This window comes from Labrus mixtus, chromosome 15, assembly GCF_963584025.1.
Source record: "Labrus mixtus chromosome 15, fLabMix1.1, whole genome shotgun sequence".
Taxonomy (NCBI): Eukaryota; Metazoa; Chordata; class Actinopteri; order Labriformes; family Labridae; genus Labrus; species Labrus mixtus.
In genome coordinates this window covers 15844050-15862070 of record NC_083626.1, presented here as the reverse complement: position 1 = coordinate 15862070, position 18021 = coordinate 15844050, and the positions used below count along the sequence as shown (strand labels likewise).

Genomic DNA, 18021 nt, shown 5'->3' with positions numbered 1-18021 from the left:
TATGTATTGTGAGGGCACTCAATCTTTCGGCTCTGTGAGAGTGGTGAGAGAATCAACTCACTGCAATCAGGTGTGTGTGGCACTGATTGGCTTTGATTAAGTCCAGGTGTGGGGAGTTTTCATATACCCTGAGTCTCCAGTGCTCTGTGCTGACTCATTATCTCACCTTCAGAGGTAGTGAGAGGTTCTCCCTGTGGTTTCTCAAGTTGTCAGTGTATCTATAAACACCAACTCAGAACTTTATATTGTGGGATACAGATGTATGATATGTCAGAAGTAAAGAAATAAGGATTGATAGAATACATCTGGTGGATGCTCCTGAACACATCATCAGTGATGTAACCTGGGGTCATCGGGTGTTTTGGGTCTTTCAATCATCATACACCCTCGCTCAGGCGACCGAGCCATGGTTAATAAGACCTGGCTTGTGTTCAGGTGGCATTTACTACTCCCCATGGATCTCCTCTCCTGATCCAGAGCCATCTCGAGGCTTTCTCTGCTTCCTCGGTGATGTTCTTGATGGCTCTTCTCCTCTCCACTCTGGTGATGCCCAGTGCACTCAAGGTCTTATAGAGTGACTGCCCCGCAAACCCTCTGCAGCCAACCTCGATGGGCAGACACCTCGCCTTCCAGCCCTGCTTGCGGCAGTCGATGACCAGGTCTTCATACTTGGCCCTCTTTCTCTCGTGAGCCTCCTCCAGGCGGTCCTCCCATGGCACTGTCAGCTCCATCAGGATGATGTTTCTGGTCTCCTCTGAGACTAGGAGGATGTCTGGCCTCTGGGTGGTTTTGACAATGTGCTGGGGGAACTTTAGCTGTTTTTCCAGGTCGACAGAGAGTCGAGAGGAAAATACTTAAATAAGGAAAATATTATGTGGAGTGTGGGTATTACTCATGGATTTGTGGATATGTATGTGGCTTCAGTTTGAGGTATGATTTTTCTGAGATTTAGGTGAATTATGAATGGATTGTGCAACCATGAGTGCATTGTGAACAGATGTCTGTGTTAGCTAAACCCATTTTGAACATTTTACCTTAAGTGATGTCCTGTGGATGGTTTTGTATTGTATAAGTTGTAAATTTGTATTATTGGTCATAGAAAAGATGTTTTTATTGATTTGTGTCCAGAAGTCAGGGTTGGGGGGCAGCGTCAGATCCTTTTCCCATTTTGTAGTGGGGAGTGTAATGGAGGTTGTTGATGTGGCTATAAGTTTATAAAGTTTAGAGATGATTTCATTTGAATTATTGATTTTCATGATTTCTTCACTTAGTTGGGAGGGTCGCAGAGTGTTGTTAGTTATATTAATTTTGGATTTGACTATTGATTTGAATTGTTGATACTGTAGGAACTGGTCCCTCCCAACCCCGTACTTCTGGATTAATGAATTGAGTGATATAAACTGATTGTTTTGAAATAGGTGATTGAGTTGAGTGAATCCTTTTTGTTGCCATGATGGGAAGTAGATGGGGGTGTTGTGTAGCTGGAAGTCTGGATTATGCCATATTGGGGTGTATCTACATGTTGATAGTGATGACTTGGTGATACTATGAGTTTTCCACCAGGCTGTCAGAGTTGAGGATATGGTGATGGTTTTGTGGTAGTCCAGTTTTTTAATTGATTGTGGTAGGAAGGGGAAGTCTGCAATTGAAGTGGTTTTACATTGGTTTTGTTCCAGTTCTAGCCACTGATTGTTGTGTTTTTCTTTTTGCGTCCATTTGAATAAATATTGTAATTGATTTGACAGATGGTAGTAGAGAAAGTTTGGTCCTTCGAGGCCGCCCTGTGACTTGTGGTTTTGTAATGCTTTTAATGAAATTCTAGCTTTTTTGTTTTTCCAGTAAAATTGTGATGATAATGAGTCTATTGATTTAAACCATTTGTCAGTGGGAGTAATTGGGAGCATTGAGAATGAATAATTAATCTGTGGTAGGGTTTTCATTTTAACTGTGGCGATTCGTCCAATGAGAGTGAGTGGTAGTTTGGTCCAACGCTTAAAGTCATCCTCTATTTTTTATGGTATAGTGAGAGACGGAAGAAAAATTGGTAATAATATTGAAGGTTTCTTGTAATGACGTTGAAGGGTTTCGAAGGTGTAACAATAAATCGTCTGCGTAAAGGCTTATTTTATGCTCTGCTTGTTCTCTGTAGATTCCTTTAATGTTATTGTTTTGTCTTATTGCTGCTGCGAGTGGTTCGATGAAAATTGCAAATAGGGATGGAGAGAGTGGGCATCCTTGTCTGGTCCCTTGGTGTAGTGTGAAGTTCGGTGAAGTGATCCCATTTGTGATTATTGTGGCCTTAGGTGATGTGTATAGTGTTCTTACCCAGTGGATGAACGACTCCAAAACCAAACTTGCGTAAGGCGCAGAATAAGAATGTCCAGTTAACTTTGTCAAAGGCCCTTTCTGCATCCAATGAGACGATCATGGTTTTGTCCTGTTTTTGTTGTGATATGTGGATTAAGTTGAAAAGCCTGCAGATGTTATTTTAATCTGTTTTTGATAAAAACCAGTTTGGTCGGGGTGGATTATCATTGGAGTAACTGTCTCTAGTCTTGTTATTAGTGTTTTTGTAATAATTTTTAAATCAGTGTTGATAAGTGAGAGGGCGCGGTAGCTGGAGGGGTGGGTTGTGTCCTTATTGGGTTTCAAAAGTAGTGTCATTACAGCGGTGTTCATGTGTGTGAGTATGTTGGAGGTTGCTTTAACTAACTCTATGGAATAGTGGTGATAATATGTCCCAAAAGTGTTTGTAAAATTCTGCAGGAAGTCCGTCTGGTCCAGGAGATTTATTGTTTGGTATTTTATTTAGGGCTCTGTGTAGTTCATCAGTGGTGATGGGTGTATCTAAAAAGTTGGCTTGTTCTGATGGCAGGGTTGGTAGTTCTAGGTTATTTAGAAAGGTGTCTATTTCTGATTGGTTGGGTTCATGATCGGGGGAGTACAGGTTGCTGTAAAATGTATAAAATACTTTATTTATATCTTCTGGGTTATGGGTGATGGTGCCATCAGTGTTAAGTATAGATGGCATTATTGGTTTTTCCTTTTTGAATTGTAGAAGATTAGCCAGGTATTTGCTTGATTTGTTACTGTATTGAAAGTTCTCATATTTGAGCTGTTGGATAATGAACTTTTGTGTTTGTTCACTGGGGTTATCGCTGTGTAGTCTTGATAATTGTTTGATTTTTGTGTCTAGATCATTTTCCTGTTTTTGTTGCTGTTTTTTCTTGTGTGATGAATATGATATTATTAGTCCTCTTATTACTGTTTTGCCTGTTTCCCATACAAGTGACGGTGAAATGTTTGGAGAGTCGTTCATCTCCAGAAAGAATGCCCACTCTCTCCTAATCAATGACATAAAATCAGGGTCTTGTAGAAGTGATGTATTAAAGTGGCATCTTGTGGGCGGCTTGATGTGTGATTTGACGTTAATTGATAGGGAGACTGGAGCGTGATCACTGATTATGATGGGATGAATTGTATTTTCTCTAATGTGTCGGGAGAGTGAATTACTTTTGAGGAAGAAATCTATTCTGGAGGAAGATTGGTGGAGGGGTGAAAAGTAAGAATATTCTCTGGATGATGGATTTCTCATTCTCCAACTATCGCCAAGTCCAAGATTAATCATGTATTGCTTAATTATTTCAGTGGAGTGCCAGATTCTTGAGTTTGCGGGGGTGCTCGAGCGGTCAGTTGTGGGGTTGATAACTGTTTTGAAGTCTCCAGCTATGATGATATTGGATGAGTTATTTAGTAGTAAGAAGAAATTGTGGAAGAAGGATGGGTCGTCGTTGTTGGGGCCGTAAATGTTCGCAAGTACACCTGTCGATCTACACATCTTCTCTGATGCCTCAGAGAGAGCTTATGGCTCTGTGGCTTATTTAAGGGTTGAAGACAACTTGGGCAGAGTTCAAGTGTCCTTTGTGATGGGAAGGTCCCGTGTAGCACCTAAAAAACAACTCTCCATACCTCGTCTTGAGCTATGTGCTGCCCTTGCTGGAGCCCAGTTAGCAAAGGTGCTGCAAACAGAACTGACCTTGCCATTACGGCAAACAACACTGTGGACTGATTCTACTACTGTTCTACATTGGATCCAGTCAGAATCTCAGCAATACAAAAAGTTTGTTGGGACTCGGATCGCAGAGATTCAGAAGCTTGTTGGAGCCGACAGCTGGAGATATGTCCCATCTGAAGAGAACCCTGCTGACGAAAACACCAGGGGGAAATCTCTGCTGGATCTAACTAAGCCTAACCGCTGGACGCAGGGCCCAACATTTCTTTATCAGTCTCCTGCTGACTGGTCAGCTCACCCCACAGTGGTTCCTGCACAAACTGAGGAGACCCGGAACACCACATTCTGTGGCAACATCACAGCGATATGCCCCATGGTTCCAGAACTCACACAGTTTAACTCATGGTCTGAACTGTTGAGTGTCACTTATCAGTCCATTCACGGGGTGGCTGCTCCACCTGTGACTGCTCCACCTGTGACTGCTTCCAGCCGGCGAGAGACAGAGATTGCTGTCTTGAAAAGGTCACAACAGGAATGTTTTCCTGCAGAGTGTGCTGCACTACAGACAGGTAAGCCTCTCAGCCATAATAGACGTTTGCTCCCTTTGTCACCTGTGTATGACAAGGCCTTGGGTTTAATCAGGGTCGGAGGTAGGCTGAGAAAGGCAGAAATACTGAAAGAGGACGCCATACATCCCATATTTCTTGCACCAGACCAGCCTGTTACAAAGCTATTGGTTAAGGACTATGACAACCGTCTTTTACATCCAGGTCCTGACCGTGTATTTGCAGAAATACGAAGAACATGTTGGATACTTCATGGGCGACAAGTGATCAAAAAACACCAACATGAATGTGTAGAGTGTCGTAAGTGGTGCAGTAAGTCCCCTTGCAAGGCTACGCATCAGCTAACCACGATATTGGTCCACTGGAGTTGACCGCTTTGGCCCTTACACAGTGAAAATAGGGCGCAGGCAGGAGAAACGATGAGGTATAATATTTAAATGCCTCACCACAAGATGTGTGCACTTAGACCTTTTGTGCAGCATGGACACAGACTCCTTTTTGCTTGCCTTGCGACGATTCGTGGCTAGAAGAGGGAAGCCGTATGAGATCCTCTGTGACAGAGGTACCAACTTTCGGGGAGGAGAATGTGAGTTGCAGGAAGCCTTTGCTGTCCTTGAGCCATCTTTGAATGAACAGCTTGCTTAACAGAGCATTAGGTTCAAATTCAATCCTCCGCTTGCTCCACATTTCAGCGGTGCATGGGAAATGCGTCATTGCCACAAGCAGTGTATGGCACCAGTGACCTACGAGGACGTCGTCGCTGGAAACACAGCCAGGTACTAGCTGACCATTTCTGGGTTAAGTTTACCCGTAACTACCTTCCTACCCTTCAACTTCGTAGGAAATGGCTCACACCTAACCCAGACTTCACCACAGACCAAGTGGTCATGGTTATCGACCCGCAGTTGCCAAGAGCCCTATGGCCAGTTGGGCGTGTCACCAAAGTGATTACAAGCGATGATGGCAAAATACGTTCAGATGAAGTAAACATGAAGGGGACGACCTATACTCGCCCTGTGGCCAAGCTCATCCCACTCCCTGCGATACCAAAGGACTGACGGCAATCCCGATCTCAAGCAGGGACATTTTGAGGATTGCAAACCCACTCTGTTACTTTGGAGGTGGCTGTGCAAATTTCCCTACTCTGACGACACGCCGGCGGGCTGTCGGGGTATTGCCATCAAGCCCCCCCCTGAAGACTGTGGCGTCATAAGACATGCGCACTGCACAAGCCCCGTTCAGAGCGGTGCTGATAATTGAACAGGTGGTTTGTTGCCGTTATCGTCGGACTTTTCTGGAGTCGTGCGTACATGAAACAGTGAGTGTTATGGGCTTCAGTTATGTAGGATATTACCTATAAGTTGTTTGCATTTGCAGGATTGTTTATTTATCTTAAAAGTCATTATTTGTAGACTGGTTCATTAAAAGGTAAATGTAAATGTGTGCATATTGTAGCAGTGTTACCGTGCTATACCGTTTAAAGTGTTTAATTGCCCTTAATTGTGTGAATTAAGTTCCATATTTGAAAACACGTGCTGTATTCCATGTAATAGGGAGACCCCTGCTGGACATTTTGCAGAAGTGTTTTAATCCTGTATAAATGCCTGGAATTTTCAGTTATATTTTAAGTTGTCTATTAATCTTTTGCTTACGAGGAGCAAGTCATTGATAATATATTTTGTTTCTTTGTTTGTGTTCTCTTTAGAAAACCACGCTTATACAATCGCTCTTGTTCAATGACAATTGTACCCTCTTTGGACATCATTGAAGATTGTTGATGAAACTCCTGGATTGCTGCAGAAATAAATGACCAGTATTTGTGGGGCCTCTGTTGCCTGTAGTGTTTCCTCTACATGGCCCAGTTCCTCCATGTTGTGCAGAGGTAAATCTACAGGCAATACCACAACATTTAGGAATTCAAAGTAGACAAATTGTTGTTTACAGGGCGTCTGGTGACAGGCTATTCATGGTATTTTTTAATTGCTATTGTTATGGATAGATACCCATGGAAAAGGTAACAGGTTTCCTTGCTTGTCAGAAGCGATTGACTGCACCTGTGATGCTCTCCTCACCTGATGGCTGTTGAATAATCAGCTGGGCTGGGAGGCTATATAGGGATGTGGAATGCCTCGTTGCCCAGTTGCTTGAGTGTATCAAGAGAGTCAACGCCATCAGTTTGCTTTCTGTGTTTTGTTTGTGAATGAATCTCTCATTTGAGTGTGTGTTTTGAAAACACAATTTTCTTTCAGCCATTTTGTGACTCCCTCTGTTGATTCCTACTGATCTTTTGTAAGAAAGAAACCCAAGGCCCACTTACGTGATACCTTTCAGTAAAGGTGCAGTGTTTTGTCAGTTCCCCCACTTGTGACCTTGCGACATTCTGATTTTGTTTAGTGGGGGTAATCTAACACTATGCACTAAGATATAACGAGTTAGGAAAATAAAGAGCAAAGCTTGTCACATTAGTGCATGTTATTGACAAGTTGGCCTTTGCACACCAAGGTTGACGCTAATAAACGGCACGAAATTGCGAATAATTCGGAGGCGCCTATCTATGCACAGCAGGAGCTATGCAATTTTACAAATAAATTATGTGAATTCTAAGAAAAAGCAATCGCGCAACGGAAGTCAAGACCCAGACAGCAAACAATCATGGACTCGACATAAAGTGATGATGATTTGGTGCTTGTTTTCCTAAAACGAGATAACATCTGATTCTGAACAGGCGAGGAAAACTTGGTGAGTTCCACTGTTTGGTTCAGGAGCTGAAACTGTAGGCCTACCACAGCCGCTTCAGGACCTACTTCAGGACAGTTTGTGGGACATGAAACACTGCTTCAACAGCTAGCTCCAAGGCTGAGGAGGCAGAGGAACAATTTAAGGGAACCCGATTGGCCCAGAGCAGCGATTAGCCGTACATCTGAGGTAAGAGGGCCTACTCTGTTGTTAAATGTGTAGCACCCCACCACTCTAACTGTCTTAGATTTAGAAACTACTTTGACTAGAATGATGGGGCGGTAGGGTTTGTTTTGTGTTAAAGGTAGCTACCCGAAGGTTTACCTGAATTAGATTTACTTAAACGACTTTATTTGCCACGAAAAGTAAATTGTTAAACACTGTATTCTTAATTACTTGTATTAAAAAAAACTGACCCCAGACAACGTTTGGGGGAAAAACATGTAAAGTGTACTTCACGTTTTTGCACAAACACAAATATTAGTGCTTTGAATAGTATTAAACACAGTTAACTGTATCTCTGAAATGTCCTACACCTTGGAAATGTTAATAAGATGACTTAAACTCTATGTGGGCCCGCCCACACACACGCACAAAGAAGTGAACACGTTGCAGGCCTATTGGATGCTTGTGTGCGTTGCAGCTGAGCAAGATAACTTCTGTCGAGTTATTATCCTCTTTATGAATCTCCGGTTTGTTTTTTATTTTTTGAAGTACCAGAACATAGATGAACCCGGTGATGGCGAGCCCGGCCCAGTGAATCTGAGGACGGTCTTTCACGCAGTGTGGCCAGTTGCAGGACCTGCTCAGAGGATGTCAGATTTGTTGCCTCCAGATAAGACACATACACTCTCATTAACCTACCCGGGTAATAGTATTAGACAATGTTACAATTCACTTAGCCGATGCTTTTAACGACGTACAACACCATTCATAAACCGCCACCGAAGCAGGGGGAGCAATGCGGGGTTAAGTGTCTTGCCCAAGGACACATTGGATGCTCAGCTGGGGATTGAATCCTTGACCTTCCGGTTGAGAGGCGACAACGCTACCAACTGAGCCACAGCCGCCTAGACATTAGACATTGAACACACACTTCTGGATCTTTCCCCCGAAACTGAACTCTTTTTGCGCGTTGAACTTTTCTCACAACTCCTCTCGAAAGGACAATTTCTTTTGGTTTTATTTTATTTTCACAGAATTTTATTTTTCTTCTATGTTTTATACACACAACACTGCTGTAAATGTTTATTGATGCTGAAAAGGCATTAAGAGTGTCAACTGTTCAAACCAACACCAACTCCTTTTTGTGAGTCATTCACGGTGCATACTCTCTTAGGACCTAGATGTTATCTATCCAACCAGGTTAGGACCACAGGTGCTACGCTGTAATTTAGGTGTAGAACTAGAACTTAAATAGGAAAAAGAAATGGATCAAGGTCAAGGATCCAGAAAATTCTGTCACACATGCATCATACATATAGTTTTCAAACAGAGTTTTTGTTGTTAGAAACCCACATTTTTGCACATTTTTTTTTGGCCCAGTCAAGCCTGGCCCATAGACTAAAATTTCACTACCGTCAGTCCTCTGTGGTTTCTGCGTAATAGCAGCTAGCCAGCAGAGGGAAAAACAAGAAAACCTTTTTTTATTTTGTTAATCAGAGATCAAAGTCGCTCTCTCTTATCGAAACTCCACTTTGGAAATAAGTGGAGTTTCCCAGCAGGACCCTCCCAGTCCATTCTGGTGAATCAACATCCACATTGCTGACCAACCCTCCCACCTTTCTGCCCCACGACTCACTAGTCACTCATCTAGTCACTGCCTGTCTGCCTCAGCCTTCATCACTGCTGCAGACTGTGCCTCTTAATCTGGGTTTGTTTTATTAGGCCGGGAACATGTTGTAGGAGCAGCTGTAGCTCTAACAGGGTGAAATAAAGCATGAAATTGTAAGGCCATTTCATATTACCTTTGAACACACCCATGTTATTTATTATTTCATACAATATAAGAAGATCGTTACATATCAGTTTATCAGGATTATTACAAATTAAGTTCTTTTTGCACATTGTCTATCACATACTATTTTTAAAATGTACTACCCAATTGAGCTAATTATTTTAATCCAAATAAATAACCAGAATCAATGGGCTTTAATTAGTTGACTGTTGAGTCAGTATCTGGCATGTGTTTAAGTACTCCAACAGATGAGCACCCTCTAAAGCTTGTAAAGGCACAGGACTCTAAACTGTGTGAGGTTGCAGTGAAAACATTCCAGGAATTATTGTGAAACAAAGAGGAAAGTAAGCCCTTCATTATTTTTGTTTTGGGAGACAGCATTCATATTAAAATCCACACTGACACAAACTGGCTTTTGCATGTTCTAAAGTCCTGGGAAATGGAAAAGAGTCAGTCAAATGATTTAAATCAGCTGATAAAGTTACAAACAGTAGCTCAGCATGGAAATTTTACTTGACGTGGCAAATGAGGAGTCTCAAAAATGTTATAACCTTTTTATGTTTATGTTGTTTTAGATTAAATATGGAGGAGTCATAGTCAGTGAAACAGAAAATGACAGTAGTGGATTGGACATGAGCTGAACTCCAAGCTGTGAAGACAGCCCGAGAAGAATTACATAAAACAGAGATGAGAAAGACAGGTTAGTTCCTTCATTTTTTATGTTGGTACTTTGACTTGCAGTTAGAGGGGAATTTTCAATGGGAAAAAAAATAAATCTTACAAGACAAACAGGTTGTGACAGGATAGACAGGATTGACAGCTGTCAGTCTGACCAGAGAGGGCAAAGGATACAAAGGGGAATAATCTTTATTCTGTTAAACTAAAGTTATTTGCATCTTTTTCTGGAAGAGGAATTCTGGTACATTTTGATAACAGTAGCCTTAGACTTGGAGAAGGAATGAGAAATAAGAGGTGTCAACTCAGTAAAGATGTCGATGTGCTTGCATGTCAGGAGTGTGATTCATACAGAGTCTGAACACCACAATGATTTACCTCTGCTACCCCCATGTGGTTGATGTGGGGACTGAATATATGTATCTTAAGCTTGAAATCTTAATATCAAACTGAGTTTTTTTTTACTGAGACATTACAACATTTTAATGTTTCCTTCATTAAAAACATGCCCTAACCAAAATCCTATAAAAAAAAACCCCAAAAAAACCTGTAAGTGGCCTGAATATAAGATGGCCCTGAATATAAGAGGAACCCTTCCTTTTCATGAATCATTTTTGAAAAATACATTTTAAAGAGCAAATCTTGTTTTTACAAGGAAAACACTTTTATTTCTGTGTGTGTGTGTGTGTGTGTGTGTGTGTGTGTGTGTGTGTGTGTGTGTGTGTGTGTGTGTGTGTGTGTGTGTGTGTGTGTGTGTGTGTGTGTGTGTGTGTGTGTGTGTGTGTGTGTGTGTGTGTGTGTGTGTGTGTGTGTGTGTGTGTGTGTGTGTGTGTGTGTGTGTGTGTGTGTGTGTGTGTGTGTGTGTGTGTGTGTGTGTGTGTGTGTGTGTGTGTGTGTGTGTGTGTGTGTGTGTGTGTGTGTGTGTGTGTGTGTGTGTGTGTGTGTGTGTGTGTGTGTGTGATCTTATTCAGATCAATTCTGCATTGATAACCATCTGCATCTACACTCCGCCTCAATTGTGAATTAACATGACCTTCTCTGCGGCTGTGAATGACAGCTGGCCTCAGTCATGAGCAATACACTATACAGATCATCAGCTGAAAGTATAATGGCGTTTCAAAGTCTAGATCCAGAATATAAGTTAACATCACTTTTCAGGTGTTTTTAAGGGGGAAACAAATTTTATATTCAAGCCAATATGTTATGGTATGCAGAGATGTCAAAAGTATTCACATTCATTACTCAGGTAGAAGTATAGATACTAGGGTTTAAAAAGACTTCTGTAGAAATTGAAGTATCAACTCAAGCTTTGAGTTGAACAAAGCAAGTATTGGTTTCAAAACTACTTAAAGTATAAAAGTAAAAGTAATGTCAGGGGAAAAAATTCCATTAAGGACAAAAGCTTAGGCCGCGCCACAGGGGCCTTTAGTGCACTACCCCACCTCCCCAAAAAAACATTTTTCTAAAGGCCATAATGACTATAATGTTATATTAAAATGTTAATGTTGGAAAATTTGGGATGCACGTGTTTCAGCCGCATTTATGCCCATTGACAATGAACGCATTTTAGTACAATGCAAATACATTAAAGAACCATATATGTGTACTACTGAGCATTAACATGTGTTCCATGGAGAGGAAGATATGATGACTAGTTGCCTTTAAGTGTGACGTGATTTGTGTCATGTGCAGGTGCGCTTGATCGCGCACAAAACAATAGGGAGTCGGAATGGTATATGTTTATACTTCTCATCCAACCACAATCAAATTCACTCTATCTGGATGGTGCAATTTATCTGGATAGGTTTTTTTTTTGTTTTTGTGTTTTTTTGAACGATGACAAGCCGGAATGAAAACAAGCCGAAATGAAATAGGAGTAACGAGGCTATTTTTAAAATGTAAGGAGTAGAAAGTACAGATAATTGCGCAAAAATGTAAGGAGTAGAAGTAAAAAGTCGGCTGAAAAATAATTACTCCCGTAAAGTATCGATACCCAAAATTTCTACTTAAGTAAGGTAATGAAGTATTTGTACTTCGTTACTTGACACCTCTGATGGTATGTTATGTCATCCATCCAAGAAGGCTACGTTAATAAGTTAATAAGCTGTGGCTATAGATTTGTGGGTGGAGCCACATTTTTATTAAAAAAAATACTTTAAAGGGAACGCCACCAATTTTACCCATTACCTCTTTTAATAAAGGTCACATATGCAAAATACAACATGTTTTTCTAACACTAATATGCGTCCTTAGCAAACCCCCAAATTATGAGAAATAGTCCATCCTCTCCATCTTTTACCTGCTTCACTTTTCAAAAGAATTTGTGCTCAAACAGGCCTTTGGAGATTTTCCCTTTGTGACATCACAAAGGGCAGCAACCCCTCCCACAGGTGGGTGACACTCCCACAACAGGTTTTTGTTCTGTCCTCTGAGTCTGCCATCGCACCGTAAACAAGGTCTCTCCTGCGGGAGAAAGCCCAATTTACCCAAGCCCTTCCGGAGAGGGGCGTGGACACAGCTCATTTGCATTTAAAGCTACAGACACAGAAACAGCCTGTTCTGAGCAAGGCTTAAATAGAGGGGTTTATAGGCATTCTAAAATACATGATCAGAGTTTTTGAAAATAAACTTCACAGACATGTTTTGAGGAGCTCTTAGACCTTTTTAAACTTGTTGAAAAGGAGGATAATATGTGAACTTTAAATTCTTAAGTAGTGTTGTATTAAAATAAACTTGTTTAAGGCTTCTTGTGATTCCAGAGGTGGCTGAGTGATTTCTGATTGATTCAAGTGATGTCATTTTAGTCAGCAGCAGTGGAAATAGTTTGAAAACTAAGGATCTGATACGGGAAAAAATCTGGAGGTTTTGATTTGGTAACGAGGGAGCAGGGCAGGGTGATATGGCCTAATTAAAAGTTACACATACACAGTTTTACTCATGTTATTATTTCATTTGTGAATCCAAAAAGAAACAAAGGAATATGATTTATATTATGTATTTAATATTTATTTCAATTGTAATATTCCCATTATTAAAAAGCAGCATTAACTGTCTTTGTTGAATGTGAATAAACAGCCCCAAAGAAGAGGATAATAAAAGTTAGTTGAAGCAGATAGTATAATATTGTATTAGTAGGCCTTTATAAAGTTGAGTCAAAATTAACTGAATTCACTTAACTATCAGAATTAACTATAAAAGCACAATAAATTATTTTGGCTTTGGCCTGTATCAGAATAGCATGGTATTAGCATTTCCACTGTCATATTATGAATTACTTGTGAAGCTGTCTGCAAGGCTTATGTTGGTTGTCGATCAACAGTCTGCCCCCTGCAGGAAGAACACAGAAGTGCAGCATCCTTGAGAAACCGCTAACGAGGATCCCGGTGGTCGTCACTGGGTGTGCGACAGCGCCCCGGCCCCCTGTCCGTATCCAAATCCTTTGGGACCAAAGTTTTTGCCGTAACAGGCTGTTGGAAAGAAAGGTGATGTCACAATTCTCCACATTTTTTACACACATTATTTTGTTGCAAATGTCTCCCCCTCGTAAGTCTTTTTAAGTCAAAGCTAGATAGCAAAAACAAACATTAGCAGTATGTTGAACCTCAGCTGGGGGAAACCTCAATGCTACTGATGTCACAAAGTGGGTTAACCTTGGCGAGTTCTCTTTCAACATTTGTTTCGGTATCTCTCTATGTCAAATTGTTACACGAGTGCATCTCGTGCGTGATTAGGAGCAATGCAAGAGGGCAGGGTTGTGAATGGCACATGGAGCTTCTATGCAGATGTTTCATATAAACTTCCTCGATCTCCAAGCTGTCTTTCTGGCTCTGAAACATTCTCTGCCCCTTCTACGAGGACTGATTATGCGGAGCAGCTCTCGCCTATTATCTCTGAGATCTAGCCTTGTGTCCAGGAATATTGAACAGGGGAGCGGATTTACTGTCCAGAGGCAACCCTCTCTTCAAGGACTGGAAGCTCCACAGCAAAGTGGTGGCTCAGATGTGGACGAGGTATTGTCCTTTTCAATTTTAAAATGGTCTTGAACAGGTTTGTAAGTTTCCATTTAGAGACCAACCAACTTAAAGAAACTCAAGAAACCATTTATTGGCTGCAGACCTAGTGTTATTGTAATTGGTGACCGGTTCAGTGTGTGTAAAAGTATTTTTGCTCTGTACAAAAACATTTTTTCAACATCAACATCAACATTTTCAGTACTTCACGATACAACGTGTTGATACAATTGCTGTTAGTTTTTTCACATTCCGGTTTAACTGGATTAATAGTGATACAATAGTCTAAATAGCACTGATGGCCTGGGAGTTATGTCGCGCCACATGTACAGAGGCTATAGTCCTCAGCAGCTGTGCGTTTGAATCCGACCTCTGCCCTTTGCTGCATGTCATCCCCTTTTCTCTCCTTCCAGCATTTCTGTCTCTCTTCAGCTGTTCTATCCAATTAAGGCCCCAAAAATGACTTAAAAAAAAAACAAATAAAATGCAAAAACACAATGGCATTGTTTCAGTACTGAAACATTGCCACAGCAGGAGTTTGCACTCAATCGTTGGTCATTAAAAACTAGAAATGATCTGATATTGAGTGGTTAGGACTTTATTTTGTCTTCATTTGATTTTTAATACGATGTAGTGTCACATTTTGTGTTTAAAATTCTAGTATTGTGATAACCCAGATGGTATGGCTTTATGCTACAGTATTTAATACTAACAGTAATGATACAGCACTTTTCTTAACAAAGTGCAATGTAAATACCGGTATGATTTATTTGAACTCGAGCGGGGAGTGAAGACATTAGGTTTTTACCTTTGCAGTAGATTTCTCCATCCTTGTCAGCTAATGTGGTCGACTCAAGGCTCTTCCCACATTGTGCACAGGTGAAACATCCAGTCTTATGCCATGACTGTAAAAATATAAATAGAACATCTGTATGAGAAGAGTGTATTATTTCAATGCACATATAGACTTGTGTGTGTTTTGCTTACACTCCCAGCTCCAATCACTTTCTCAGCAGCATAGACAGCCTTGCCACAGCGAGGGCACTTTTCTGACCCTCCAAACCTCTGAGCCAGCTTTGATGGGTTTGGGTTAGTGGTAGGACGATGAGGAGCAGCTCTAGAAGAGAGATCCAAAATGTTGTTTAATGGCCTTTAAAAAATACTTAAAAACGTGTGTGTTTATGTTTTACTTACTCTTCATGTTTAATACCCAGAGACTCTCCCTTGTCCATGCTGAGGGTTCCTGCTCCCTGACCGTAGCCGTAGCCCTTTGGACCATACTTCTTGCCGTAGCATGCCTTGCAGTAAACTTCATCATCATGTACAGCAACAGTTGTGCTGTCCAAGCTCTTCTTACAAACCACTGAACAATTCACACGAACATTCATGTAAGCATGTTGTTGTTTTGCATAGCTGTGCACATGTTCATGTGTTTGGATAGACTCTTAACTTTCCTTTTATGGAACAGTTCTATTTAATAAAAATGTTCTCATCTAAATTCCATCACAGGAATGTTCGATTACAACACAGGAAACACAAATAACTCTGATCTCTATCAACTGACATTTTTTTTAAAAGTTGAGACAGAGGCCATTTAGGGTAAATGTAGCAATTGACCCTAATGGCAAACATTTTTTACAGCTGCTATATGTAGATAATATTGTGTTTCTGGTGTTGATTACTTTTTCTTTTGGGTTACAAAAGGAGGTATGATGTAAAATTTTACAAGACAGCAGTTAAGCTACACGTCTAAAACGGAGAGGAACAGATAAAATGTAAAAAAAAAAAAAAAAATGATAACAAAAATGTTATGAACAGAATTACAATGCACATTATCATCAAACAATCACATCAATGACATCATCTATCTTAACAAACTAAAAACTTGTATTGTTTGAATGGTGTGTCATTGTTACATCTCTATTTTAGTACAACATACAGGCACTTAGAATCAATTTAAATCCAGATAAATCATCAGAAAACATCAAGTTTCAGTTGGATATACTATGAGTGTACGTCTCTTATAAGACTGTAATTCACACCTATATCCACTCCACATACAGAAGGACATTGCCTCTAAAGATTATAAACTTTTATTTCTACATGCACAGGAAATGCGACAACTTAGATTTGTGTTTCTTTTTGTTTGTGATCAGCTGAGTTACAGCTTACATTTGTCCTAGTACTACTTGCCTTTTGCCAATTCTAATGACAAGTTCCAACTATCAGAAGTTCTGTGGTTTCCACAATGACAATTACAAGAAGTAGCAAAGAGTTTACTCACTGCACAGGAAGCAGGACTTGTGGAAGCTCCTCCCGTCACACAGTACTTCCTCTGCAAAGTAAACTGTCTTCTGACAGCGGCCGCACTTGTTTCCTCCTCCTAACGGCATCCTTTAGTAATGCATGCAGCATAAACACAGACACAATCACAAACATTGGGAAAATTGTAAATGAGAATCTCAACTTTTACTTTTGTCCACAATCTTTCTGTAAAGATGCTGCACCTAAACATACACCAGGAGACAGTTTATGACGGATGTACAAACACAGTGACTGTGGCTGTTCGTAGTTATATTCTTAGTGATTGATAAATGAACCTTATGGACCTAACTGAAAAGCTTTCGTTTAGGTGTGGAAATAGGCCATAAATAGAAAAAGAAATGGATCAAGGATCCAGAAAATTCTTTCATACATGCGTCATGTATTTTGGAACATTATTTTGGCCTAGTCAAGCCTGGCCCATAGACTATAATTTTACTACCGCCAGTCCTCTGTGGCTTCTGCTTAATAGCAGCTAGCCAGCAGAGGGGAAAACAAGATTTCAAATCAGATGAAAGTCGCTTATAGAAACTCCAGACAGCCAGTTTGGAAATAATGTGAAACCTGACTTTCCGATGAGTTTTCATTTTTTAAGTAGGCTGGGATTTTAAAGGCTCTTGGCAGCCTGCCTGTGTCTACTCAGTCAGTCTCCCAGCAGGACCCACCCAGTCCATTCTGGAGGATCAAAATGCACATTCCTGACTAACCCTCCCACCTCCTGACTCACACCATCTAGTCGCTGCCTGTCTGCCTCAGCCTTCATCACTGCTGCAGACTGTGCTTCTTAATTAGGCGTTACATATCAATTTATCAGGATTCTTCATTTTTAAGTTTGTGCTTTGACTTGCAGTTGGAGGTGAATTTTCAATATATAAAAAAAAAAGAATCTTAAAAGACAAACAGGTTGTGACAGGACGGGCAGGATTGACAGCTGTCAGTCTGATTAGAGAGGGCAAAGGATAAAAAGGGGAATAATCTGGATTCTGTTAAACTAAACTATAATCTTATTCTGGAAAAGGAATTCTGGTACATTTTGATAACGATGGCTCTGCAAGTTAAGACATGTGGCGTAGGAGAAGGAATGAGAAGTAAGAGGTCAGTAAAGATCAGGAAGTTTGTTTAAGAAGTCGATGTGCCTGCATGTCAGCAGTGTGATTGAGACAGAGTCTAAAAACAGAGATAACTTCTTGTTTTGTTACTTCTTTGCAAATTCCAATCATAATCACTCTTCAAACAAAGGAGTCTCTTCAGACCCGACCTGCGGCAGAACTTTACAGAAAATAAATTGTGTCAGAGGGATTATCTGGTCATGCATCAGCAGAAAGAATTAGACATTAAGTACAGTAGTAACTTAAGCAAACAGATATCAGGAAGATTAACATTACTCACCTGCTGTTTGTAGGTGCAACCTTTAAATGACAATGAACAGTTTAAAGTTGAACTCTTTGGTCAGAGGAGCGTCAATGCAGTGCTGGGGTGTGATCAGGAAACCAGCAGTCCAGGGTAGGGTAGAGGAGTTGCACTTCTACTTTTCAATAGAACCAACTCAAGAGTAAGATTAGTCCAGTAATACAAAGAAGTCAGAGAACGATGTGGGTATGTTCCTCTCCACGTTTTCACTGCTCCAGATGTGCTGAAAAGGAGGAGCTTCTGTTGTTGTAGTTTCAGTCTGCGAATGTATTGTGTGTCAAGTAACCGGGGAGTTTCAGACTGCCTGAGAGAGAGAGGTGGGGGGGGGAGGGG

General features: G+C 40.8%; 1 protein-coding gene across 1 annotated transcript; it reads right to left on the bottom strand.

Annotated features, from left to right (window-relative positions):
• Positions 1-12925: 12925 nt before the first annotated feature.
• csrp1a (cysteine and glycine-rich protein 1a) lies at positions 12926-17978 on the bottom strand. The gene is made up of 6 exons (XM_061057497.1): positions 17668-17978; positions 16241-16350; positions 15151-15319; positions 14944-15073; positions 14765-14861; positions 12926-13413 (listed from the first exon to the last, which is right to left on the bottom strand). Exons 2-6 carry the CDS (start codon positions 16347-16349, stop codon positions 13337-13339), a joined length of 582 nt encoding a protein of 193 aa, XP_060913480.1. The 5' UTR covers position 16350; positions 17668-17978; the 3' UTR covers positions 12926-13336.
• Between the last annotated feature and the right edge of the window lie 43 nt (positions 17979-18021).